Genomic DNA, 27,340 nt, shown 5'->3' with positions numbered 1-27,340 from the left:
CCTCCGGCTGCTAGGAACCAGGAAGAAAACGTCTCCAACTTCTCCCAGTTCCTCTTCCTGACCTGTCAATGGCTGGGGGCGTGCAGAGCTTGAGTCTGCTAGGAAACGTGTAAAATGAGGACAGTTTAAAACTGCGCTCAGCACCACGAAGCATACCACCTCATTCTGACGCCCTTCCTTTGGAAACTGGTAGCTGTGTGTTCAGGGAGCAGGTAGCTGTGTGTGTGGAGGTATCCTGCTACCACCTCAGGGGACAGGCGGTGACCTGTGATGTGCCTTTCCCTGACCAGCTATACACAGCCAGCAAAGCTTCTTCTGAAAGAAACCTCTTTCTCCTCACCCCTCCTCCCCCACCAGTTGCAGCTGCAGGCCAGAGGCCTTTCTGTAAATCCCCTGGGAATTACTGAACCTTGGAGCAGAAACCAGCCAGCTGGCACCCCAGCCACGGTGGACATGGGGGGCCTGGACACCTGATCGCCAACACGGCCTACCAGCAGGCCCGGAAGACCTCAGAGTGCCACAGCATGGAGCGGCAGTGACGCCGCAGGAGCCCGATGCTGCCTGGGCAGCAGAGCGGTGCCCCGGGACTTCGACAGCCTATGTGAGCAGCAATCCATTGGCCACCACTTCTTCTAGGACTTCCTAGCCACAGTGTCCCCATCCCAAGAGGCCACGACCTTCCTTGAGGAGTGTCCCTCTAGGGCAGCATGCTGCAGGCGCTGGTGGGCACTGGTGGGGCTGCCCCTCCCCTGGGACACCCACACCCCTTCCTCAGCCCAACCCTGGCCACCAGGTACCAAGCAGCCACTACTGAGGAAGAGTGAGCGGCCCTGGTGACACTGGCCAAGGCTGAGGCCGTGGCCTTCTTGCAGGACCAGCCCTCCTGGGATTTCCTGACCAGCCCGTTCTATGGCAAGTTTCCACAGTGGAAAGGCTTTGAGATGTAGCTGGTGTCAAACAAGTTCTTCACCGAGTTCAAGGTGCTAGTGAAAGGTGGTTTGGGGGGCATAAGTGTCTCGGAACAGCCAGGTGGGGAATTGAAGGATAGAGTTTTGTTTCGGTTTTTTTCTTTTTTGATTCTAGGGAACTTCCTCAAAACTAATTTCAGTGCCACCTGTAGAGAATTCTCAGCTTGCTCTCCCCTCTTCTTTCTCACAACCATGTGAAATAAAATGAGAACAGCATAGGAAAGACAAACAAAATGTGGAACTGGCCAAGAATCTTTATCTTGGGGTCCAATCAGGAACCACCGAAATGCCCTGGACATTTTGGAGAATGATATCGAAGCATGATGGGGGAGCTCTCTTCCCGCTTGAAGGGGGTAACAGGTGATTTGAGAAAAGCTGCAGGTACCCGAGAACACCCCCATCTCCGGCAAAGCTGGGAATTCACTTTGCACCACTGCTGTGCTCAGCTCTTTCCTTTTTTAAGTAGAAAAAAGTCTTGAGGTAAAATTCACATAACATTACCCTGAACCATTTTTGAGGTAAAATCCCGTAACACAAAATTAAACATTAACTATTTTAAAGTGTGCAATTCAAAAGCATTTAGTTCATTATAGTGTTGTATAACCTTCACCTCTATCTAGTTCCGAGATAATTCCGTCACCCTGTACCCATTCACAAGGGCTCGCCACCCCCTCCTCCCTGGCCCTGGCAACTGCCGGCCGGCCAGCTTTCTCTCTCCGTGCACTTGCCTAGTCTGACATTTCCTGAAAGCGGAGCCACACGACACGTGACCTTCTGTGTCTGGCTTCTTTCACTGGGCATAATTTTCGGAGTTTGTTCATGTCGTAGCCTGCATCACTCTTTTTTTAGGGCTGAATGATATGCTATTGCATGGGTGTGCTACGTACCCATTCCCCTGTGCTGGACACTTGGGTCGTTTCTACCTCCTGGCTACTGTGAACAGTACCACTGTGAGCATCCACGCACAAGTATGTATTTGGGCACCGATCTTCATTTCTCTCTCATATACGTCTAGGAGTGGAATTGCTGGGTCGTGTGTTTAAGCTTTTGAAGAAACACCAAACTCTTTCACATTGTGCATTCCCACCAGCAATGCCCAAGGGTTCCAATGTCTTCCTATCCTCGCCAACACTTGTTATTTTCCTTTTTTCAGTATAGCCCACCTGGTGGGAGAGAAGCGGTACCTAACTGCGGTCCGAACCTGACCAATTTCTCAGAAGCCCACCATCTTCACTTCGGCTGATGTCCACCCCTCCCCCTGCCAGCTCACCCTCCCCACCTCCTCTCCCCAGTACTTTCCGCTTCTGCCTCTTTCTCTCCCTTTCTTTCTCTCCTTTAAGGTGGTCTCTCCTTAAAGCTGGCCAGCTGAAAACCACTGGTAAGACGTATGCCTGTAAGAAACTAGACAAGAAGAGGCTGAAGGAGAAAAATGGTGAGGAAATGTCTCTCTTGGAAAAGGAAACCTTGGAAAGGACCAGCAGGCCTTTCACTGTCTCTCTGGGCTATGCCTTTGTGAGCAAGTCTCATCCCTGCCTGGTCATGAGCCTGACGAATGAGGGAGACCTCAAGTGCCACATCTACAGCGCAGTCACTCGAGGCGTGGCCATGAGCAGGGTGGCCCTCTACTAGGCCCAGATGGCCCGTGGGCTGCGGCACCTGCACTCTCTCAGCATCGTCTGCTGAGACCTGAAGCCTGAGAATGTGCTTCTAGAGGACCTTGGCAATCCAGACTGTCCGGACTGGGGCTGGTCATGCAGATCCAGGAGGGCAAGCCTGTTACCCAGAGGGTAAGTGGATCTCCACCTGCCCCTAGGTTGGGGCACAGGGTTGGAGAGGAGAAGAGAGGGCTGTTCTAGTCCCAGGGCAAACAGCCTTGAACTCAATTCTTCTCATTTTCATTTTCCTAAAGCTCTTATGTTGTCATCTTGCCTTAAGTGGAGGGTGTAAGAGGATTAGTTTAACTGCTTATTTGGGGGACTACTTAGCTCTCCTCTCAATTGGAAGCCAAGGGGAGGTTCCATAGTGTAGTGGTCAGCACTCTGGACTCTGGAAGCCAAGGGGAGCCTTTTTAGTGACTTGGAGATGGTTCGTGCCAAATCCACAGTCGGAGCCTGGGTGTGTTCCACCGACAACCACTTCTTGGTGCCGTGTCCCTAAGCCAATAGAACCTTGGTTTCCTTTCTGCAAAATGAGGGGGCTGGACCTTAAAATCCCAGGATCCTTGCAGGTCAACTTTAACAACGTAAGACAAAGAAAAAGAAGAAACCCCTAACTCTTAGCAATGTGAAATTAAATATGTCCTCGCCTGTTGAGTGTGGACTGGGGAATGTTTCACAATGGATAAAGGTGAAATTTGAAATGAAAATATATAGAAGAGAACAAGGGTCACTGATGTTTATTTTAATCAATTTCATTCAAAGTGGCTTGTAGAGATTCTTTGGTTGCAGAGGGAATTATATATAATTAAGCAATTTTGTTAAGTCAGCAATACAAAATTTCTGGAATTCTGACAGGCCTTTATCACTGAGTTTCTGTGCATGCAGGTGCAAGATTCCCCAGGAAGCCAGGGCCCAGGGCACATTCTTAGATATTCACTTAACACTGTTTTTGCACAGCTTCCAGTTTACAAGACAGAGAGAACAGTCAGGCAAGCAGGTGAGGAGAACCATGGCCCGTCTGGGAACAGCAGGTGATTGCACCGGGCTGTGAGGTGAGGGGCTGCGACGAGAAGTGTCAGGCTCAGATCGTGCAAGGGTGCTGGGATGCTTTCCTGTGGGGAACAAACAGCTGTTGAAAGGGTTTAAGAAGGGAAATGACGTAAGTCTACTTGCATGTTTAAAAGACCAATGTGAGCCCTTGCAGGTGTGGCTCAGTTGGTTGGAGCATAGTCCTATACACCAAGAGTTTGGGTGTTCGATTCCGGGTCAGGGCACATACGAGGCTGTCAATTTAATTCCTGATCAGGGTCCTTATGGGAGATAGCCAATCAATGTTTCTGTCTTCCTCTCTTGCCACCCCACCTTCCACTCTCTCTAAAATCAATAAACATATTAAAAAATAAATAAGTGACCAATTTAAAAGGTAGATAAGAGGCAGAGAAATAAGTTAGGATCTCGATGTCATGGCCCAGGAAGGGTCGATGGGGGCCTGCTTAAGCCAGTGGGACTGAAGGAGTGGGAGTAAATCGGAGCTATTGGGAAGAGACTGGGCGGGACCTCGGGGAGAGCGGTAGTGAGGGTCTCTAGTTCCAGTGACCAGAAGTGACAGGGGCGGAAGCTGCCACGTTCAATTGTGATGGTATTACACATGAGGCTCCTCTAGGTGGGTGGAGGTGTCCTGGACACTGAGACCCGCAGGTCTGGTGCTGTGGAGAGAAGTCTGGGCTCCGCATGGGGACCTGGCGTCGTCGTGGCTCAGGAAGCAGCAGGCACCGCGGGCAGCCTCTGCCCCCAGAGCCAGAGGAGGACAGGTCTTCCGGAACAGAGCGCCGTCAACACTGCTGAACGGCGTGGCGATCACACGGTCTGTGGGACTTGGCACTTAGGAAACCACAGAGCCTTTGTCAAGGTCTAGACTCAGACTGTGCAGGTCGGACCGACCTGGAGGAAGAGAGCAGCACTAAGGAAAGAGGGAGGCCGGTCGCCGGAGGGGGACACGGGGAGGACGATGGGCGTTGCAGCAGGAAGAGTGGAGCAGATACAGAGGCTGAGGCCAGAATCAGGAGAGAACGTGCTGGTTCTGTGAGGAGGGAAGGGAGTGCGTGATGGAGGAGAAACCAAGGAAGACGTGGAATGGAGCGGAGGACTTCGTAACGCCATCTCCTACGTGGTGGGGAGGAGGCAGAGCGTTTTCCTTGGGACCTTGTAACGGAAATGGGAATGTCGTGAACCGATGTCTGTCTACGCAAGAAAAAACCCACATGCATTACTCCAGGGGTTTGAATTTGTATTGTCAATTAGGCACAGTAGAAATGTTACTTCTGAGTGTCCCAAGTCCATGGACCATGCTAAGGTGATATAGCTTCACCTTGCTGGAGATTTAGGAGATACATAGCTTCATCTCTCTCTCTCTCTCTCTTTCTCTCTCTCTCTCTCTCTCTCTCTCTCTCTCTCTCTGTTAGAAATTTTTTCTCTGTCTTCCTCCAGCTTCGTTCTTGGGCTGAGAGAATGTTGAAGGCCAGTTCCTTTAGTGGCTCCTGTGTCCAGCTCCAGCTCCTTTGGAACTGGCAGGAAACTTTCTGTGCCTCCTTGATGTTATCTACTGTAAAGGACGCACTTGGTAGAGAAGTTCACCACCTCCAGACCGCTGGCCCTTAGCCTTTCCTGGGTCCTTCTCTGTCCCGTGAGACCAAACTTCAGGGTTTAGACTACTTGCCCCATCTAAGAAGTTTCATGTCCCAGTCCTCAGGTCTGCCCCCAAAGCCTGGGGGACCATCGAGAGGGGTGGGGTAAAAGAGAGAGCAAGATTGGAAGCAATAAAAAGACAGAAGAAAGGAAAGCCCCCCTCCTTCAGCAGTTACCCCTGTGCACAGCGAAGGAAAAGCGCTTCATTTCCTATGCACTGCAGCTCCTGCACCTGTGACTGGGCCCTGAAGGCCACAATGTTACACTTCACAAAAGAAATGAAAGATGACACACCTGCAGGGCTTCTGTAGCCACTAGCTTGTTTTAATGCCACGATACTATATGGAGAATTATACTGAGTGTTATGACAAAGGTGTGAAGGAGAATCTCCCTGATTATACAGGTTGGCTCTGCGCTGGCTCTGTGCAGTTTTTCCAGAAATGTTCAGTCGTGGTGACGTCAGAGTCTTCACTAGATTCTCTTCTTTCAGCTCCTCATTTAGTCTTGTGTGAGTTAGGGTTGCTTTTTGCTACATGTAACAGAACACCAGATTCTCAACGGTCCAGGCCCAACCAAGGTCTCTGTAGAAATCTCCTGGCCCTTTCCTCCTCGTCACAAGATGGCTTTTGCAACTCCAAACCTCTAGTCCACGTTCCAGGATGGAAGAAAGGGGGAGGAAGAAGCAATGTCAACAGACTTTTGCTTACATCCCATTGGCCAGACCCGTGCCACATGTTCACCTCCAGCTGCAAGGGAGCCTGGGAAATAGAGTTCTTCGTTTTCCAGCTCCTGCTGCAAAGGATGCAGAGGGAGAAGAGGAGTGAGGTTAGGGGGTAGACAAGCTGATGGCATCTGTTGCACCAATGCCCAGGGGAAAAAATATTGACAGGGTCTAGGAAATTGCACTCAGCTGTTTATTCACACAGGGATTAAAACTGAAGAATAACTAGTATGGGGGGGACTTCCGCCAAGATGGAGGTGTAGGTGGAAGCACTGAGCCTTCTAGCACAACTAGGTTTAAAAACAACAAAGTTTTAGCCACAAAAACACAGCCAAACCACAGAAAATTGAACTACACGGAAGTCTGACAACAACGAACCCTTCAGCCAAACCGGTAAGAGGGGCAAAGCCAGCAGCAGAGTGGGGTTGGGCAGGAAAGATCCACCAGACCTACCCAGGCACACGACCCAGGTGCAACCCAGGTGCGTCAGCAGCCGTGGGCGGATCCCAGGTGTGGAGAAGCAGGCAGACCCACTGAGGGCGTAAGGCATTGGACCCAATGAGGGCGCAAGGTGGTGGACCCACTGAGGGCTGATCTCAGTCACACATTAGCATGCAGATAAACTGGCGAAGGAGCTAGCAGTGAGACAGACCTCGCAGGCCGCAGCAGCAGAAAGCGGCAGAGGGGACTGCCATTGTCCCTCTCTGACCCTGCCCCCACATACAGTGTCACAAACCAGTGACCTGGGTGGCCCCACCAACTAAGGCTCCGCTCCTCATACGTATCAGGCATGAGCAGATCAAAACATGGCTCAAGAACAACTCAGAGCCCCAGAGCCGATAAATCTAAGCGATAAAGAAATAGCAAAACTTTCAGATGCACAGTTCAAAACACTGGTGATCAGGATGCTCACAGAACTGGTTGATTCTAGTCACAAATTAGAGGAACATATGAAGGCTAAACTAATTGAAATGAATGGAAATGCACAGGAAACCAATAGTAAAGGAAAGGAAACTGGGACTCAAATCAAAGGAGTGGACCAGAAAGAGGAAAAAAATGACCAAACAGAAAAGAATGTAGAAACAAGAATTCAAAAAAATGAGGAGAGGCTTAGGAACCTTCAGGACATCTTGAAACGTTCCAACATCCGAATTATAGGGGTACCAGAAGGGGAAGAGGAACAGCCACAAGTGGAAAACATATTTGAACAAATAATAAAGGAGAACCTCCCCAGTCTGGCAAAGGAAATAGACTTCCAGGAAATCCAGGAAGCTCAGAGAGTCCCAAAGAAGTTGGACCCAAGAAGGAACACACCAAGGCACATCATCATTATATTAGCCAAAATTAAAATGAAGGAGAGAATCCTAGAAGCAGCAAGAGCTAAGGGGACAGTCACCTACAAAGGAGTTCCCATCAGACTGTCAGCTGATTTCTCAAAAGAGACCTTACAGGCAAGAAGGGGCTGGAAAGAGGTATTCCAAGTCATGAAATCCAAAGACCTACATCCAAGATTGCTCTATCCAGCAAAGCTTTCATTTAGAATGGAAGGGCAGATAAAGTGCTTCTCAGATAAGATCAAATTCAAGGAGTTCATCATCACCAAGCCCTTATTATATGAAATGTTAAAGGGACTTACCTAAGAAAAAGAAGATAGAAAAGATGAACAGTGAAAGGACAGCAAACTCACAGTTATTAAGAACCACACCTAAAACAAAAGCAAACTAAGTGGACAGCTAGATCAGGAGCAGAACCATAGAAATGGAGATCACATGGAGGGTTAGCAACAGGGGAGTGGGAGGAGGGGGGAGAAGGTACAGAAAATAAGTAGCATAGACTGTAGGTAGAAAATGGATAGGGGGAGGGCAAGAGTAGTGTGGGAAATATAGAATCTAAAGAACTTGAGACACGTGGTCATAAACTAAAGGGGGGAATGGTGGGGAAGGGGTGTGCAGGGTGGAGGGGAATGGAGGGGGGAATAGAACAACTGTAATGGCATAATTAATAAAATATATTTTAAAAAATAAAAAGATCACTTAGCCCTGGCTGGTGTAGCTCAGTGGATTGAGCACAGGTCTGTGAACCAGAGGATCGAGGTTCAATTCCCAGTCAGGGCACATGCCTGGGTTGCAAGCCAGTTCCCTGCAGGCCAGTTCCCAGCAGGGGATACACTAGAGGCAACCATACATTGGTGTTTCTCTCCCTCTCTCCTTCCTCTCTAAAGAGAAATAAATAAATAAACAAACAAATAAATAAATAAATAAAAGAACTGTGGCTCTCAATGCCAAAGTTTGGTAAAACGAAAAGGAATTATTTTTAAAAATCACTTAAAGACTAAAAAAAAAAAGAATAACTAGTATGCCCTGGCTGGCATGGCTCAGTTGGTTGGAGTGCTGTCCTGTAATTGAAAAGTCAGTGGTTCGATTCCCGGTCAGGGCACATGCCCAGGTTTCAGGCTCAATCCCCACATACAGGGGACAGCTGATCGGTGTTTCTCTCTCATATCAATGTCTCTTTCCTCTCTTCCTTCTCTTCTCTCTTAAATGAGAATAAAATGAACCTTAAAAAAAAAGAATGACTGTTACAACGCTGTGGTAGACAGAATTGTGAAATTACCTCCGTGACCCTTACCCTTGTATAATTTCCTCCTCTCAAGTGTGGGCAGGACCTGTGAATTAATATAAAACATCACTCCCATGCTTTTATTACATTATAAGGCACAATGGGTTTTGAAGATGTGATTAAAGTTACTAATCAGTTGACTTTGAGCCCAAAAGAGAAACTATTTGGGTGGCCTGACCTAATCACATGAGACCTTTAAACATGAGCATGGAGGTCAGAGGCAGCAGAAATCGGAAATATAAAGCAGGACAGGGCTTCGACACACCACCGCTGACTTTGAAGATGAAGAGAACTATGTGGCAATGAGCTGAGAGCTGCTTCTGGCTGACAGAGAAACAAGAGGAACCGTGACCCGAATCCTACAATGACAATGAGCTGAATTGTGCCATAACCATGTGGACTTTGAAGAGGATCCTGAGCTCCAGATGCGAATGCAGCCCACCAGACATCCTGACTTTGGCCTTGTGAGATCCTGACCAAAGAACCCCACCATGCCGTGCCCAAACTTCATAGAACTGTGAGGTAATCAATGGGTGTTGTTTTAAATTACTAAGTCTGTGGACATTTGTGATGGGAACGAAGTAGAATAATGCCCCAAAAGCTTGCACGTGTGGGTCACCTTGTCCTGCCTTGACGCCCTGGCCAGCTCCCCACATGCAGAAGGATAGTGGGTGACAGAGGCCGGGCATTATTATATTTATACTGAACACAGTCCCAGAGACCTGCTGAATTAGTGATCTTTAAAAGATTGCTGGATGGGTTTCATCAGGAGTTAACACCTACACACATCACAACAATCCTGACCCTGCTCTAAATGCTTTTTTTAAAAAATTTACTTCTGAGTGACAGTTTGAGAGCCACACAGGAGAGGCATGCTGGTACCTCGTTGTCACACACGGGTCTTCACCCAAATCATAACCACCGTCATCATTTAATTCCTAGTACCTTTTGACCACTACAAAAACTTCAAGTCCTGTCTCAAAAAGTATTCACCACTATTAAGGGCATTCAAAAATCTGCACAGCAGTCTTAGAATTATTTTTTTAGCATTCCTCCATTGAAGAGACATTCATTTATTCATTCATTCTATCAAACAAACATTCAACATATATTTATTAAGCATTTCCCAAGACTGTTAAACATGAGGACTAAAATGATAAGCTAAAAATGAACATGATTTTCTGCCTACATGGAGCTTAGAGTTCAGTAGGGGAGATGGAATGCAAATGAATGTAAAATTAAATTATAATGAATGCTGGAAACATGTGATACCTGGGACTCTCCGAGGAGGACTTGATTTAACATGCGAGGATCAGAGTTACCCACAGGGAAATACAACTTACTTGATATTGGAAAGTAGATAAGAATTCACTCTCCAAAGCAGGTGGTGTGGTGGCTTAGGCTAAGTTTCCTGGCAATGGACTTTGAGACAGATTGACAGGTGGGAGGTTTTTCAGGGTGCACTTCCATGAGCTATGTGCACGAGGAAGGCATGACTGAGCAGAGGGGGAAGCTAACCCACAGGGAGGCAGCCCTTCAGCAGGCTCTGGAATCGGGGTGGCTCTCACACTTGTCCCTAATCAAGGTGGGGTCCAGGCTTTTGTATCCCTCCGTGAGCCAGTCAGGGACCTTGGCCAGCTGCCACAATGAGAGAAACTTGCGCAAGGCAGTTCCCTGCTGCAGAGGGCAATTCCCAGGGTGTGGCGCAGCTGTGAGCCATCAGCAGTCAGTGGACCCGGCCAGGGATGGTTACATAAATCTCGGGGCTCGTGGCGAAATGAAAATGTGGGGCCCCTCGTTCAGACACCAGGAAAAAGCTCTCTGCTCTCTTGCATGTTCAATTTTTCAACCAGTCATGTTTTTTTTTTTAATTGCCATTCAATGTCACTCCCTCAGGCTCAGAGATACATGAGGCATGAGTGGCGACCTTCATGGACACCCAGAGCCCCATCCCACAACTGGACCCAAGGGAGCAGTAGGCCAACCCCAGCCCTCCCTGCAGCCAGCTCCAGGCCCCTACTGGCAGCAGAGGGTAGCACCAGTTACTGAGAAGAGATTGGGGCGCAGACAGCCAAGAACCCATCTTGGCTGCAGGAAGGCAACAGGAGACAGGATTGTGCATGTGTAAGCCGAGGATCCAAGACCTGGGCGCATACTCCATTGTCTCACTGGATTTAACTCACAAAATACAAATTCAAAAATGTGTCAAGACAGCCTTCAAAACCTCTGCTGTCTCCCATGCAGGGAACGGCACCATCCTGCTGGTAGACTCACCTTGCTCTGCACCTGCAGGCTGGCCACAGGGGAGGACCCCAGTGAGTTTTTCATGGACTTCCTACAAATGCTGCTGGTGGGGTCTCCGGAGGAGTTGCACGAGGGGCCCCTGAGCAAGTGCGATGTCAACTCAGATGCCAAGGTGGCTCTGACCAAGCTCAAGTCCTGCAGAGATGTCCTACAGCTCGTGCACAAGGCAGAGCTGGTCAAGCCGCTGGTCTAAGTGCTGGGCAGGCAGGATGGCACCTAGCGGACCCCAGACATGGCTCCAAGAGGCCACAGAAACAGCTACAAAAGCAGCCACGGCCACCCCACCCCACTATCACTTGCTCATGTGTGAATTTAGCTTGACATTGTTCAATCAATAAAGCTTCCTGTGGTTGAACTTCATTAAACCACAGCACAGGGCTTCTTCGGAGCACAGGGCCCTGTTCTACTGCACTAGCTGGCCCTGGTCCCAGCAGCTGCACAGTGGTGGCCAAGAGCCTAAAGAGGGAATCTGGACAGAGTATGTCAAGCAATGGGAATAGCCTGTGCAAAGTACCCTGTGCTCTGGGGGAAATGAAAGGAAGACAGAAAAGGAAAGGCACAAAGCAAGAGAAATGTGGTTCAAGTGAAGCTGGAGAGGTGTAGTGGGGGCCACACCAAACCTGGCATTATGGGCCACGTGAAGTGCTGGGTTTTGCGTAAGAACACTGGACAGCCTTTGGAAGGATTTAACTAAAGGGGCAACATGCTCGGAATTCTGTTTTGAAAAAATTACTTCATCAGAAATGAGAGCAGATCAGGAGGGATTCAGGTGGGCTGTGGTCCCTTGTCATCCAGGTGACACATGACAGCAGCTCAGCCCACAGAGGTGGTGGTGGAGCCAGAGTTCATGGATAACTTGGGAGGGGACTTCAGAATGAACAGGCCACGGTGATGCCCTGGATATGGGGTAAGGGAAAGAGGGGTGTCCAGGATGATTTATTGGGTGAGACTTTGTTGCAGGTACAGACTTCGCTGGACTCTGAGTACAACAGGGAACCAAGCAAACAAAGGCTGGTCTTCACAAAGCCCCAGGACGGGGAAGAGACCCAGAAGAAAAAGGGCAGTGACAATGCAGTGTGGTCAGGGCTGTCCCAGTTGGGTGTGTAGGAGGGCACCAAGCCTGACGTGGGGACATGGGGTCAGGAAGGGCTTCCAGGAGGAAATGACAACCACTTACAAGGCAAACAGAAGCTAGGCAGGCAAAGGGATCAGCACAGGTCAGTGGTCCTCAGCTGAGGGCGATTCAGGCACCCAGGGGACATGTGGCAAAACTGGAGACAGTTTTGATGGTCATGACTGGAGAGCTGCTACTGGCGAATAGTGGGTGGGGGCCAGGGGAGCTGCCAGTGTCTTACAAAGCCCAGCACAGCGCCGCTGCCTGGAGGGTGATCCTGTGTCCACGGTGCCACAGCTGGAACCCCGGCCAAGGTAAAGTCATGAAGCAAGAGTGTGAGTTCATTCACAAACAGAGTGGCTCTGCGGCTGTCTAGAGTGTGGAGTCACAGAGTATGAGGGGTGACAGGGCACAGCTAGAGATGCCAGAGTCTAGGAAGTGGGAAGAGTCAGATGAGGGCATTTGAACCCCATGGCAAGGGTGTTGGGAGCCACTAAGGCCTTCGGGTTTGGAAGTGATAAATCAGTGTTGGAAGGGCAGAGGGGGATGAAGCAGAGGCTCTGGGAAGTGGGTGGGTCAGCACATTGCCTAGTGACCTATGGAGGTGAGGAGACAGCCAGGAGGCCTGCAGCTTCCTCTGGAGGGCGCTGTCGTGCAACATGATGCAATCCAGGGGCCAAAAGGTTGCTGCATCCTCTAATTTGATGTAGACACGTATTGGAACCTCAGAGCATCCATTCAGGTCAAGTGCAGCTGATGAAATATGGTCCGCAGGATCATGAGATGGAAGGAGCATGAGTGTGCCAATGAGTCTGCCACTAATGATGGCTGCTGTGTACAGATGCACAGGCTGACCCCTCATGAGGGTCACCTGACCACAGGGACAGTGTGGGCTGACAGCCAGCCAATGGTCCACACGTCATGACGAAGTACCGTCTTCTAAAAGCCACATCAGCTGACCATAGCCATGGGCATGACCCCAGAAAGTCATGCCTCTTCTCTGAGCCCTGTTAAGACAGCCTGCTTCTCAGCCTTGATGAGAAGATTGAGAAACAAGGTAGGTAAGTGCCTAGCAGAGGGCCAGCCATCTGGCAGGCAATCGGGAAATGACTGTTCTGATTATTCAACAAGAAGCCAAGTGCCCCTTTTGTCACAGTCCCCCCTGTTGCATTGTTTCCTCCTCACCTGATGGCACCGCAGCTGCTCAGGTGACCTTTGTGGCTGTGTTTTGTTCTCTGGGAGGCACTGGGAGCCGGCAGGAGCCCAGGCTGCACCCAATGGGCAGTGGGCGAGGATGCAGCTCACCTCCAGGTGGAACGGAGCAGGCACACGCAGTTGTCTTGCTCGCTCACAGCCACATGGTACTTGACTTGTGGTTTTATTTTGAGCATCTTGAAGGCACCATGGAAAATATGCCTCAGCCCGCTGCTGGATAGGTTTGTGGAACATGAAACCACCAAAGAACACACTCCAGTGGAAGAATCACAACTACTGTATTGATCTCTGAATATGTGCCAGGCCCATCTTTCAATCCAGTGGCGTCTTAGAGGCTTCTGGGTTTTTCTTCTCGCACAGCTTCCCTGCCCCAGTCAACTGAAACCCAGTCTTGACAACCATCGCTGCTAACCTACCGAGGGCCTGTTGTGCGTCGGGCTTTTGGAAAGCACTTATCTCTTTCATCTTCATCATAGTCCTATGAGGTAAAGACTGGGAGACTCAGACTGAGTAACCAGCCCCAGGTGAGCAGCTAATACTTGGTAAAGCTGGGATCTGAACTACAGCAGACTGATACCAGGCTTCATAGCTCACAAACCATTATTGCAGGGACCCCTCTTTTGGGTCTCCTGTGGGGGCTCTCTGAAACGGTGTCCTCCCAGGGGTGTCAGAAAGAGCAGGAAGCCACCTCTGGTGAGGCTCCTGTTCCCCCGTCAGAAAGGGGCAGGCAGTCAGAGACCCTCGGGTAGGTGAGGAGCAAAACTGGGCCCCCGGCTGAGCAGGCCAACACTCTGGAGGTTGTAGCCTGGGGCCCAGCACTGGGGCGGGGCCTTGGAACTAAGTCCCCTGGGGTCTCGGGTGCATTCCTCCGAGGTCTGCAAAGGCCACTGCTTAAAGGCGCAGAGGAGCAGCTGGGAACGAGAACAAAGCGGCCAGGCCCCCCTCGGAGGAAGGAAGGAGTGAGCCCCAGGAAACAGCTGATAGCGCTAAGCTCAGCTTGTTTTTTTCCTCTGCTCAACAGTTCTCCTGCCACAGCAAACAAAAGATGTACATTCTGATTCCCTCTTCTGTTTGGATTGTGCTGTTGAGTGGATCTGGTTTGTGATGAACGAGGGGGGAGAGACATCCGCGGGTGGTTTCTTGCTCCACTGGCCGGTTTGTTGGGCCGACGCCACGGGCCACGGCCTCCTGGAAATGCAGAGAGCTGCCTTCTCTGTGTTTCTCCCCACCTGGTCATCAAACACAGCCTGGTCTGGCCACACCAGGGGCACGACACTGGTATTTCTTCTAATGATGGACTTCAAGGTTGCCAACTTTTCAGATTCAGTGGAAGTTGGAGATTAACTCCTGACCTTGACCTTGAAGAACCTTCATGTGCATGCAGGTGCACACACATGCTCTTTTATGGGTGTGTAAAGCTATTAAGATGTGAACTGTTCCTTCTCAGACCCACTGAAGGGCCCCTCCCTGTTCTCATCATCTCTGAGGTCACAGTCACTGCTGGGACTGCCCTGAATGCGGAATCCACCCAGCCTGGGCCCTGCCACTCCGCCCCCGGGGCGCAGAGATGGGTGTGACAGCAGCTACAGGTCAGTGGAAACCAGCACCCAACAGCAAGAGCAACATAGAGGGTGTCTGCACAGGTCCCAGCGGACTGGCTCTGACCCTGAACCCCCCCTTAGGGTGTCCACATTCCTCAAAGCCTGGGCATCTGTAGGTGACAGGTGGCCCTGATGAAACTAAACAATCCACGTGCAATGACTGTGGTAGATGGACCTTTTGCTGTGCCCAGCGTGGGAGGGGGCAGTAGGGAGGAGGACAGCTGCTGGGACCCAGACCCTGTGAGGTCTGATGCTTGAGGCCCTGTGATGCTGGGTACGCTTTGCTTTGCCTGAGCAGGTGCTGACTGTGTGAGTTTGCCAAAGGGCACTATGAAAACAAAAGCAAAACAAAATGAAGCAAAAGAAAAAAAAGGACAAACCACACACAAAAAACTCCACTAAGAGTTCTGTTGCGCTGACACGTGGGTGATCTCTCCAGCCCTGGCAATGGCAGTCTGGTCACAAGAACTGAAAGCGACTGTTTCGATGGTGCAGAGATCGACGTGCAGGGGCCCTTTGTAACTGCAGGAGTTAAACGGAGCCAGAGAGGTCAGCGCGGTCAGCCCCTGTCCCCTGCTGCTGGGTCCATTCTCTCCTCCCACCCCGCTCTGAGGAGGGAGTTCACATGCAGAAGATAAATGGCATAAAGGCCCGGCAATTAATTTTTTCAGCTGGAGGCTGCGATGGAATTTGGGTGCTGAGACTCTGGCATGCGCCTCTAATTCCATTCTTCTCCTCTGTGAAAAGCCTCCACTCTTCAGGGAGGTGGTGCCCTTCAGAACTGCACCATGACATTTTCTGTCTTTGGGGCCAAGAGGTAAATTTAGCCCTGAAAATTATTTGGAATGTATCTCAGGCTACTCGGCTGTCTCGTGCTTTTTCCACTACCCCAGCAGGCTATAGCGCTGGAAAGATGGAGGCCGATCCTTCATTCACTTCCTGGGGGAGGAGTGCGCGCTGTGTTCCCAGAGTACCGCCCACCCTCGCCTCCCAGCAGCCTTCAGTGTGGAACAGCCCAGCCAGCCTCTGATGGACAGAGATGCAAGCAAAGAATGGAGAATTTGTTGGGAAAGGGGGAAGGGAAGCAGCTTAAATAAGAATGGACCAAGGTGTGCGCTTAGTACATGGCAAATGGAGAGAGAGAAGGAGGGGTCTCTAAAGGGAAAAAAAATGGATCCTGAAGGGGACATGCAGGGGTGAGAAAAAGCCACTTGCCCTCCTTCTATGGAGGCAGGGCAATGCAGAGGGTCAAAGTGCAGGCCTGGGTGTGAGTCTGGGGGGGGTGACCTTGAACAAGATTTAACCTCTCCGTGGTTCAGTTTTCTACCCTGAAAAATGGGGGATAAAGTGGTCTCCACCTCATTAGATTATTATGAAGCTTAGACAAGAAATTCATGTAAATCACTTGAGAAAATACTTAGCATGTAATGAGCACTCAGTAAGGATTATCCGTTGTTATTTCCAACTGCTCTCCCCGCGTGTCTCACAATCCTGTTTTCAGGACAAGGCGAGTTCTCTGCTTTCACCTTACAGCTTCTGCTGAGCAGCTGATGTTTATCCGGTGTTCTGACTAGTGATTTTAGTCCTTGGAGTCACCTCTGGAATCTGCTCACGGGAAGCGGGACACACGCAGAGCAAGCTCACAGGACACACGCAGAGCAAGCTCACAGTAGATGTTGTTGAGCGGAACTCACCGATCGCCAGAGCCTGGAGTGTCTGAACTGCAGGTGAGTGTTCTTTCCAGTCTTTCTCTGAGCCCCTCCCAGCCCAGCAGAAGAGACTGAACCACAGAGAGGCTGGGTAGCAGCCTATAGCCCAACTGAGCGTTGAGGTCCGTGAAATACTACATATGGGGAAACCCTTAGCCCCTTCCCCATGTCGGCCCCCAGCCCCAGGGTAAGCAGGCTGACCCCTCTCGGAAGGGGCACTGGAGGGTCTGCATAAGGAAGCTGGACAGTCTAACAAATAAGGTCAATGGAGACTCCCAGGTAAGGTCCCCATTGAAATGGCCTGACAGGGTCAACCTACGGTGAAGCCCACCCACTGACCAGCTGGCTCTCAACTTTTTAGTGGTGCACTCATATGTGCAAACAAATAAATAGTCAAAGTTCACTTGTCATTTCAAAAACTCTCTAAAATGAAAGACAATGCAAAAAAAAAAAAAAAAAAACCCAGAAGAAAAAACTTGTAGAAAACAGAAACAACACAGAAAGTAGGAGAGACCATTTGTTAAAACTTACCTAACACCTTTTGAGATTTAAGAGAAGATATCACATCCATGAGACAAGAATATGTGCTATAAAATAAGGAACATTCAGAAAAAAACAACAAAGATATATAGAAATTTTAAAAACTGGTGTTTGCAGAACAACACACATAAATCTCAAAAACATCTAAAAAAAGGAATCAGACACAAAAATGTATGTAACATTCGATTCCATTCCTACGAAATTCAAGAACGAACAAACTTCATCTTCGGGGACAGGAACCCGGAGAGGGCTGCGCGGGCAGCGGGAGCAGAGCGGACTGGACAGGGGCACGCGGCGGGGTGGGGGTGGGGACGGCGGCGGGCGTTCGCAGATGAAAACGGGCCCGATCTTGTTTTGGTGGCATTTGTGTGGGCATGCTTAATTGTCACAGTTTATTTCACTGAATAAGAGCTGTGCACATTAATTTATGTTAATTACATGTTAATAAAAACATGTCACACCTGCAGAAATTAATAGGTCAGTAGAAAAATTCAGCCTCTAGATCTAGCTATTAATGTCCAGGAAACAGAGAGAAAAAAAGAAGCAAGTTAAACGTACCATAGAGATGCAGTCAGCGAAACCCAACTGGGGCAAACTCTACAGTTTGGACAGTTTTTTTCATTAAAAAGTTTTAGGGGGGCATCACAGATGAAGGAAGGACATATATTCATAGAAATTTAAGAGACATAGCAATCAATCACATTGTATGAAGCATTTTTAATCCAAATTTAAACAAACTTCAGAGAGCAAATTTATAGGACAATTGGGGAAAGTGTTAACATGTCCAGATATTTGATAATATTAAAGAATTATTGTTGTTTTTAAGTCAGATAATGTTATTTGGTTTTTGTGCTTGGTTTTTGGATTTTTTAAAGCAACTTTGTCTCTTAGAGATTCATAGTGAAATACAAACGAGACGAGGTCTAGGGCATCCTGGGGCCGTGGGAGCCGGCAGGGGCACAGGAACAGCGTGTGTTGTGTGTGATTTGGGCGACTGTGTACCCCAGTTCACCTGGCACAGTCCCAGTTCACATCCGCTGTCCGGCCCCTGCCTGTCCACTAGCCCATCATATCTCCTACGTATTTCCACAGGAGCTCCCTCCCCTTCCCCCAACCCTCAGCACCTTCACCTTGCTCACATCAAGTCACTGCCTTAGCTGCAAAGAATGCTGGGAGGCGGCCCACTTAGCCTTCTGGCCCCCGTGATAGCAGGATGTAAGGGAAAAGGGAAACTGGGAATGGCCTTTTGCCGCCTTGGTTCACAAACGTTTCCCAGACTCGTCCACATCTCCCCTCCAGTCCCTCCTCCTACCAGTGCATCCCACAGATCTTACATTCCAGAGATGCCAAATTTCTTAAAGTTCCCTGAGCACCTCACATTTTTCCTGGCTTCATCTCTTGCATATGCCCCTCAGTGACACATTGTTCCCTCATGATTCGACTCAGGTGTCGCTCTTCAGTGAGGTACCTACACACACACACATCCTCTGTGCTTCTTTACATTCGTTCCCATTATGGCATCTACCCAACGGGATTGAATTTGCCTTTCGCCCTGTCTATCTCTACCAGCCTGTTTGTGCTCCAGGGCGGGATCCAAGCCTTACAGGTCTTGGTATCTCTAGAACCCTGCAGGGCACAGCTCCATAGTGAACGCAAGACATCTAGTCAGCACTTTCACTGCTGTGTATTCGACAAGTGCTTTGCTGGGCACGCACCCAGTAAGGTGGTAAGTATCCACTTCTGATACAAAGATGAATAAAGTATAGCCTGGACCTCGGAGTAGCCTGCAATAATACCCGTTAGTCTAGGCAAATGCAAAACTAGACAAGACGCCACGAACACAGATGTGAACTGGGACTGTCCCAGGCAAACTGGAGTACACGGTTGCCCAAATCACGCACGGCACACGCTGCTCCTGTGGGAACAGCCGTGCCAGGCCCACGCCGCATAGCCTGCTGCACCCCGGTTGCTTTGGGCAGTTTCTTGCACAAGCCAATTGCTCCTCGTTAGTGCTGGGGCCATTTAACTTTTTTTCTTGCTATCCATGTAAAAATTACTAGAAATTTAATGTTTCTAAGGCACATAAAATATACTTAAGCAATTAGAAAAAAGTCCCATAAGAAATAGCTAAAACACTTTCCAACCCTTTTCACGTACTGAAATGCATATTCATAGTCGTCAGTGAAGCCCATCACGCACATACATTTCTTCACATGAGCACTAGACTTTGGCCGGTTGTCTTTATCGACGGGCACTGCGGGTGCTTCCAGCTCGTGCCCATTGTGAATGGTGGGGCTCAGAGCACCCTGAAATGGATCCCTTTTCTCTTCTGAGTCATTTCTTTCGGGTCCACACTCCACAGTGAAGGAACCTGGTTGAAGGACAGGAACTGCCGATGCATCTGATTTTCTATTGCTCTAAAGCTTACTGCTCTCCTGGAAGTGCGGTCACTTTATAGATTACATTTTTTTCTCACAACTCTGTCAATAATTTATATCATCATTTTCATGTACTCATGTAAACTTGGTGTCATTTTAAGCTGTTCTTGGTTGGCATTTTTTAATTTTTATTTACTGATTTGAGAGAGAGAGAAACATCAATTTGTTATTGCACTTACGTGCCCTGACCAGGGATCAAACCAGCAACTGTGACGTATCAGAACAACACTCTAACCAACTTAGCTGCCCAGCCAGGGCTCCTTATTTGCATGTTTAATTGCTGTAGAAGTTACACATTATACTTTAACCAAACACAGCTTGGTGTTGAGTATTATAATGTAAACATATACTCCATCATTACAAATATGTCGTAGGTATTCATTTGTTGAATAGTTGAATGGATTGAAATCACACACAGTTACAAAAGAAGACAAATACTGCATGATTCCAGTTACATAAGGTCCCTAGAGTAGTCCAATTCATAGAGACAGAAAGTAGTGTGGTGGGTACCCGGGGCTGGGGGATTATCGTTCAGTGGGTACTAGAGTTTCAGTTTTGCAATATGAAAAAAGTTCTGGAGATTCATTGCACAGTGGTGTGAGTGTACTTAATTCTCTTGAACTGTACATTTAAAAATGATTAAGAATGGGTTTTGGGCCCTGGCTGGTGTAGCTCAGTGGATTGAGTGCTGGCCTGCAGACCAAAGAGTTGCTGGTTTGATTCCCAGTCAGGGCACATACCTGGGTTGTGAGCCAGGTCCCCAGTCAGGAGCGCACAAGAGGCAACCACACACTGATATTTCTCTCCCTCTCTTTCTCCCTCCCTTCCCCTCTCTACAAATAAATAAGTAAAATATTTTTAAAAATGGGTTTTGGATAGACGATCAGCAATGTCTGTTATACTCACTTTAGTGCCTTTTTGTTTTGCCTTGTTTTTTGTTTGGGTGTTACAGGCTGGAACCAGTGGTTACGTGGCTCCTGAAATCCTAATGAGAAAAGTGAGTTATTCCTCTCCGGTGGACTGGTTTGCAATGGGATGCAGTATTTACGAAAGGGTTGCTGGAAGAACACCATTCAAAAATTACAAGGAAAAAGTCAACAAAGAGGATTTAAAGCAAAGAACTCTGAAAGAAGAGATCAAATTCCAACATGGTAACTTCACAGAGGAAGCAAAAGATATTTGCAGAGGCTTCTTGGCTAAGAAACCAGAGCAACACTTGGGAAGCAGGTAAACTGCCATAAAATAGAGATGATTACTGATGCCAGCATTGTCCATAGGGATTCGGAGAATATTTTGCATTAAGGACAAAGGCTTGGGGTCAAGTAAGTTGTATTATTGTAATATTATTATTTGCATATTACATGGTTAAGTATTTCTGATGCTTCCAAACACTATGAGCACTTGATATGGAACAACCTCCAAGATATATTTGAAAATGAAAAAGTGAGGTGCAAAACAGCTAACATAAAAAAGAAGAAAAGGAGTATATAATTTAAATATTTGCATAGGCTGTTTTGAGCAGCATATACAAGGAATGCATAGGAGTGATGCTTCTAATAGAGGGAAATTGGGGGTCGGTGACAGAAATGCAAAGGAGGGTTTTCACTATAGAATCCTGTCACCTTTTAAATTTTGAACCACGTGGATAAACTATTCAAAAACTAAAGCTGGGTCGGGATGCGTATGAAAGGCAACTGACTGATGTTTCTAACGTCAGTGCTTCTCTCCCTCTGTCTCCCTCCTTCCCCCCTTTCTAAAACTAAATAAATAAAATATTAAAAAATTAAAGCTCAAGATAAAATAAAAAACACCAGTATTGGTAGCCAAAGCTCTGGAAAATTCTTCTCCCTTAAACATCTCTCTAAAATATCATCAACTAGTCAACAAACATGTAGTGAATATGATGTTTCCAGCTACACTGATAGAGTCAAAATTATTTTTGAGGAACATCAAGCTGTATTGCTTACAATGGAATGATAAGACCAAGATATTTCAGAAGAAAAAACAGGTAAATAAAGCCCACCCTATGAGAAGACCCTGGGCAGAGGGTGAATGTGCCATGCCAGGAAGCGAAAACCAAGGGCTCAGAGCCACAGACGGGAATCGCATCCCAGCTCTGCTACAGTTCTGCTGCTCCTTTTACCTCCAGCAATTGAATTGCTTTCTCCAAGTGTCAATATCCTCATACATAAAATGGGAGTCAGGATGGTTAATGGTTAATCTCAGTATTGATCTGACTAGGTCACGGTACTCTGATCTGATCAAGCATTATTCCAGATGCAGGTATTTTTTTAAAGATGAGATTAACATATAAATCAGTAGGCTTTCAATAAAGCAGATTATTCTTCACAATGTGGATGGGCCCCATCCACATCCAATCAGTTGAAGGCCTTAATTTAAAGAAGAAAAAGAAGAAAGAAAGAGAAAACTGACATCCTTTGGAGAAGAGCGAATTCTCCCAGAAAACCACCTTTGGATTTGAATGCAACTCTTCCCTGGGTCCCCAGCCTGAGAGCCTCACCTTAAAGAATTTGGACCTGATAAGCCTCCACAATTGCAAGAGCCAATTTCTTAAAATAAACCTATTCCTCTCTCTCTCTCTCTCTCTCTCTCTCTCTCTCACACACACACACACAGACACATACACACACACACACATAGATACACACTACTGTCAGGGAGGGGAAAATGGATTTCCTTTGCCCTCTTAGTTCAGAATGGAGGCCTGCAAATTAAACTGGCAAAGAGAGATTTTGATCCATGTACATTTACAGGAGTTCACAGAAAAATGTGACCAGGAGATGGTGAGAATTGGAGGCTCATAGGGGAAGAAGAGGGGGGAAGGGCACTTACAGGCAAACAAATGACTTCTTAGTGCTGGGGGAGGGTGGGAAGGGCACTACAGAGGAACAGTGCCTTTTGGGAACAGGCATGGGTCCCCAGGCAAATAGATGGGAGACACCAGAGTCTTGTGACAATGCCTGTTTAGGTACGGTGCTGATTTCTGTCCCTGGTGGTAAGAGTTGCTCTCTCCAGGTTCCAGAACTCCTGAGGTTCCTGGGGAGGGGATTTGTGAGTTGCGTATTTTAGGAGGCTCTGCTTTGATGCAGATATGCACCTGTTGACTCTCAAATGCCCTCTGCTCCAAATAACTTCTATGCCATGGTGGTGCACTCTGGACCCTTCAACATCCGTGGACTGTTTCTCTGGAGAACCTGGCTAATACAGTGGGATATTTTGAGGTTTAGATATAATGTATGTAAAGTTAGATATAAGGTATGTTAGGAATCGTTCAATGAATGATAGCAATTATAGGTCCCCCCCCCGTCTCCGAAAGCAAGCTGAATGGAATAAAGCAAGGAGGGAAATACCATTAGTTTATGTCGAAGAATTTTTTAGCATTCCCAGAACCCCCAAAATAACCAATCAAATTATACCAAATACACTTACGTCCAGTTTTATGCTAACATAACATCCTTACGAGCTCTCTTAGGCTTTTCTGATGGGACACATCTTGCTGACAGATGCACAAAATAAATGGAGACAAAGCAGAGATGCTCACGGACACAGTTCAAAGCTCTGGCAGCTTAGTACTGAGGTGCTGAGTGCGGGTCCTGGGGAAGGAACCTGGAGGGCCGCTCGCTAGTTTGGGGTGCACCCGCCTCTGTAACGGCTGCTGCAAAACTAACACTGAACCCTATTTTGTCCTTTCAAATTTTTCATAAAAGCAAAAATCCTCTTCGGATTTCTTTTGGTCAGTGAAAACAGGTACTAGTACAGTGTAGGTCTTTCACAAAAATGAAGTGGTGTAATGCAACTGTCGAAAAGCAGGGGGTACCTGTATTATTGATCTGTCCTAAGGGAGATAGCAGACAAATGTTTTGACCAAACTATGAGCTTGAACGTCTTAAATTGTTTGGATTGAATCTTCGAAGTCTAAAAATGTATGCAAATATGAAAGTTACAACCATACAGTGATGTGCGCCAGTTACACCAGAACTGAGGCAGCCAAGTTACTCTACATCTCCCAAGTGGTTGCCAGTGGAGAATCTAGAACAATGTGACCTTCGCTGAAAATGTTTAATGTGGAGCCAAGCTTTTCATTTTTTACCTATTTTTCAACAGCGAAACTAATTCATTTGCAATAACTTTTGAAACATGGCAGATAACCAAACTAACAAGTGAGTATTTTGCAATTAGATGGAACTTTACACTTAAGGGAGGTAAAATGTGAAGCTGACTTCCCAGGATAGATTCCACCATTGCTGTGCTGGCACAGTCAGAGTAGACCACGTTGTAACAAGCGAATCCCAAAGTCTCCACTTCTGAAACCTAAGGGATTATTTCTCATTCACACTGTGGGTCCAGCGGCTCCCCAGGTGTCTCCCTTCTGAGCAGTGACGCAGACATCCTGGCTGCCTCTGTCCTGTAGCATCATGGGAATTGGTGGCCTCCAGTTGCTGTGGCAACAGTAGAGCACTCAGGGAGCTTCATCCTGCCTCAGCTGGGATCACACATCACTTCTGATGGCCAGAACATTCCCGGGGCCCTACTAAGAGTGAGGGGCTGGCTAGTGTGGTCTCCCAAGTGCCCCAGAAGGAAAGAACTGGATGTGATGACCCCCGACCCTCTCTGCCATTCTGGCTTTTGAGCGTGGGAAGCGACAGAAGCCACCAGCATTGGCCAAGGCAGCGGGGGGAGGGAGCAGTCTCTTCTACTTTATTTTCATTGTTTTTACATTTATTTTTCAATTATAGGTGATGTACAGTATTATATTAGTTTTGGGTGTACGACATGGTTATTAGACATTTATGTAACTTACAAAGTGACCCCCCTGATAAAGGCAGGAAGCCACCTGACTCCCAGGGGGAGCACCGCCCACTGGGTGGGTGTGATTGAAAATCTATCTCAGTGCTTCATAAGCACACCTGGGGCCTATAAGGTGAGACGTTGACAAACTTGTTTGGGAAAACGCTCCCTAAAGCACTGATCACTGCCTGAAGCTGCTCCGTGAAGAAAAGCCTTTTTATAAAGAACTTGTGTTGTGACTGTTTGGAGTGTAACTGTTTATGACATCCTAGCAGAGGCATATAGAAACCAGCTGTTCAGGGAAGGGAAAAACCTTCTAGTGTTTGCATTTTAAATCTTCACAGTTTTTAAAAATTCATTCAAATAAGATAGCATCGGCCTAATTTTGTGGGTGTGGGTGTCCTTCAAAGCAGAGCCGGGGTGCAGACAGCACGTGACACGTTGGACAGGCCAAGTACCCCCCGGTGCGCAGACAAGCATTTAAAGCAGGTCAAAGTGGGAGCTAATGAACAAAATAAACTAACAAGCAGAATAGAAACAGACTCATAGACACAGAGGACAGACTGACAGCTGTCAGTGGGGAGGGGGGTTACAGGGCCGGGTGAAAAGAGTGAAGGTGTTCAGCAAGAAAAAAATCCTAGGTGCAGACAACAGTGTGGTGGTGACCAGAGGGAAAGGGGGTGGGGCAGGTAGAAGGGTCGAAAGGGGGGTAAATGGTGATGGAAGGAGACTTGGCTTGGGGTGGTGAACACACAATACAATTACAGGTGGTGTGTTATAGAAATATATACCTGAAACCTACATAATTTTATTAACCCATGTCACCCCAATAACTGTAATTAAAAAGTAAAAATAAAACAAAACAAATTGAAAATCCCTCTCCATCTTTCAATATAAGTGAGTACGATCTCCTCCTTTGCCTTTATGGGTCTATGAGTTAATTTTGCAGAGATGCTGAAAGCTTTTCTGAGCATCTCCTAGGGGGTCCAAATAGGGTTAATTCTGGTGTTTTCCTATAAAATAAAAGAACTGCTTCAGTATTCTGCAGGTTTTATTCTGACCAGCCAATGCAGCTGATGCATGTGTCTGACTGAGCTGCTTCTCCAACACGGTTTCAGGCTCCTACCCACGGCTCTTGGCAAACCAGACGGCACAGAGTGGTCCTCCTGCATGGGCAGCCAGTATCGCAACTTCACTGAGCTGCATTGTAGTCTCCGTGTGGGGTTCAGTAACACAGGAGCCTCTGTTGATGCTCAGAAATATATTCTACTCCTACCAGCAGAAGAAGTCTTCCTGCAGCTGCCAGTGTGGCGATTACGAAAGATGCTGCCTCCATCAATAGCCTCTCCTATTTGTGCAAAAGAGGATGGGCGGCAGAGCCCTGCACGCAGCAGCCAGGGCAGGACTCAGGAGTAAAATCACCTTTGTGCTGTTTCTAACTGCGGACCTGAGGTGAGAGTCGCTGACACAGAAGAGTGGGGTGATCAGCTTTGTGGTGGCCTGGACAGAGTTAAAGGAACAGAGCCGAGAAAGCCTCTTCTCTTGTTAGCATCAGCGGCCATAGACATTGATTGGAAAAGGGCATTGTGAATGTAAACTTCCCAGGCCGAGAGAGACCAAGAAGGAGGCTGACAATTCCATCATTACATCAAGTTTATTAAGGGAACTTTCATATGAGTCATGCCTTGGGCAGTGGCAAGATGCCACAGACACCCTCTGCACCAGGTGGCAGGCAACAAGGGGTTCTCTAGTACAGGGCAGGATGGATGGAGGACTGGGCTGACCCATCCAAATTAGAAAAAAATGTCTTACAAGTTTTCCTGAGGCTGAGCAAAGGTCTGTTCTAGGAACCAGCATGCCATTGGGATCCGTCAGACTATTTCTGAGGGGATTTCAGGACGCAGTCTCTGTTCCAGCCAGGATTCAGCGGGCAGGTCCGGTGGCGGCCGGGCAGTGGGCAGGTCAAGGAGTAGTCTCTCCTCCACAGGTGTAGGGCATGGGCCCTGCCTGCTGGCCGCTTCTAGCAGGGATGTTGAGAAATGGAACGAAAGCCCTGAAAACGTCCAGCAATCCCCTGTCTTGTGTAACTAGTTTCAAAAGGGCTGCACTCAGCCATCCTGACCAACAAGCCCAGGCCATCCGGGTTTACTCCAGTTAAAGCTGCTCAGAGCGAGTTTAGGACACCGCCATGATGCCTGGGCCAGTGTGACCATCAGGGAGGTACAAGCTCCTTCCTCAGGGCCCTGGGAACTCACTCCGCCCATTCCAACTGTTCTATTCTCTTTGAGACACACAGGCCTCAAGTTCATTCCTGATCCACTTGGATGGAATTCTAGCTCTGCCCTTGTTCTGCCACATTTGAAGTCTATCTGAAACCCACTCCCCAACCTATCTGATACCTTCAAATGGTGAATATTACTGTGTAAATTATAGCTCAATAAACCTTCTTAAAAATACATCCTCGAAGCTTCTGTTTATCTCAGCAACCCTCCCTCCAGGCTCTGACTCCCCACATAGACCTTGGGCAATAGGCTCTGAGAGAGGGCAAGCCTGCCTTCCCCTTTTTTCAGTTGATGAAGACTTGGTGACCTTCGGAAGAAAAGAGAAACCTCGTAGTGTCTCGGGACGCAGCTCCCCATCCCTGCCTTTTCAGCTGGGCTACAACGGGAATAGTCCCAGGAGGCCTGGATGACTTTTCTTGATGGGGCTTGGCCAGAATCACAGAACAACAACCCCGGGAGGTGTCGATGACATTGAAGATTGCTGTGAGGTTTGGGGTGTCGAATTTGGTGACGAAGATGAGAAGTTCTTCCGAAGGTCTGCAGCAGGTGCTGTCCTCATCGCGTGGCAGGAAGAGAGTATAGAAATGGGACCGTCTGAAGAATCAGATGGCCCCAACAGGCCTGCAGCTTGTGGGGAGGGTAACTCTTCCAAGCCTGGTGCGTGTTTGTTATTATAA

The 27,340-nt window shown here is 48.1% G+C and overlaps 1 protein-coding gene across 1 annotated transcript; it reads left to right on the top strand.

Moving 5' to 3' along the window:
* The first annotated feature begins 270 nt into the window (after positions 1-270).
* Positions 271-27,340, top strand: GRK7 (G protein-coupled receptor kinase 7). Its single transcript, XM_053669041.1, is given in 9 exon segments — positions 271-466; positions 469-571; positions 573-697; positions 700-1,011; positions 2,326-2,691; positions 2,694-2,755; positions 20,525-20,799; positions 25,500-25,686; positions 27,098-27,340. Coding segments are annotated over 9 exon segments (1,869 nt in total).

Source organism: Artibeus jamaicensis, unplaced genomic scaffold (assembly GCF_021234435.1).
Source record: "Artibeus jamaicensis isolate MK-2021 breed Jamaican fruit bat unplaced genomic scaffold, CSHL_Jam_final contig_519, whole genome shotgun sequence".
Lineage (NCBI taxonomy): Eukaryota > Metazoa > Chordata > Mammalia > Chiroptera > Phyllostomidae > Artibeus > Artibeus jamaicensis.
The sequence above is the reverse complement of the archived record's forward strand: the minus strand, read 5'-3'. Positions and strand labels throughout refer to the sequence as shown.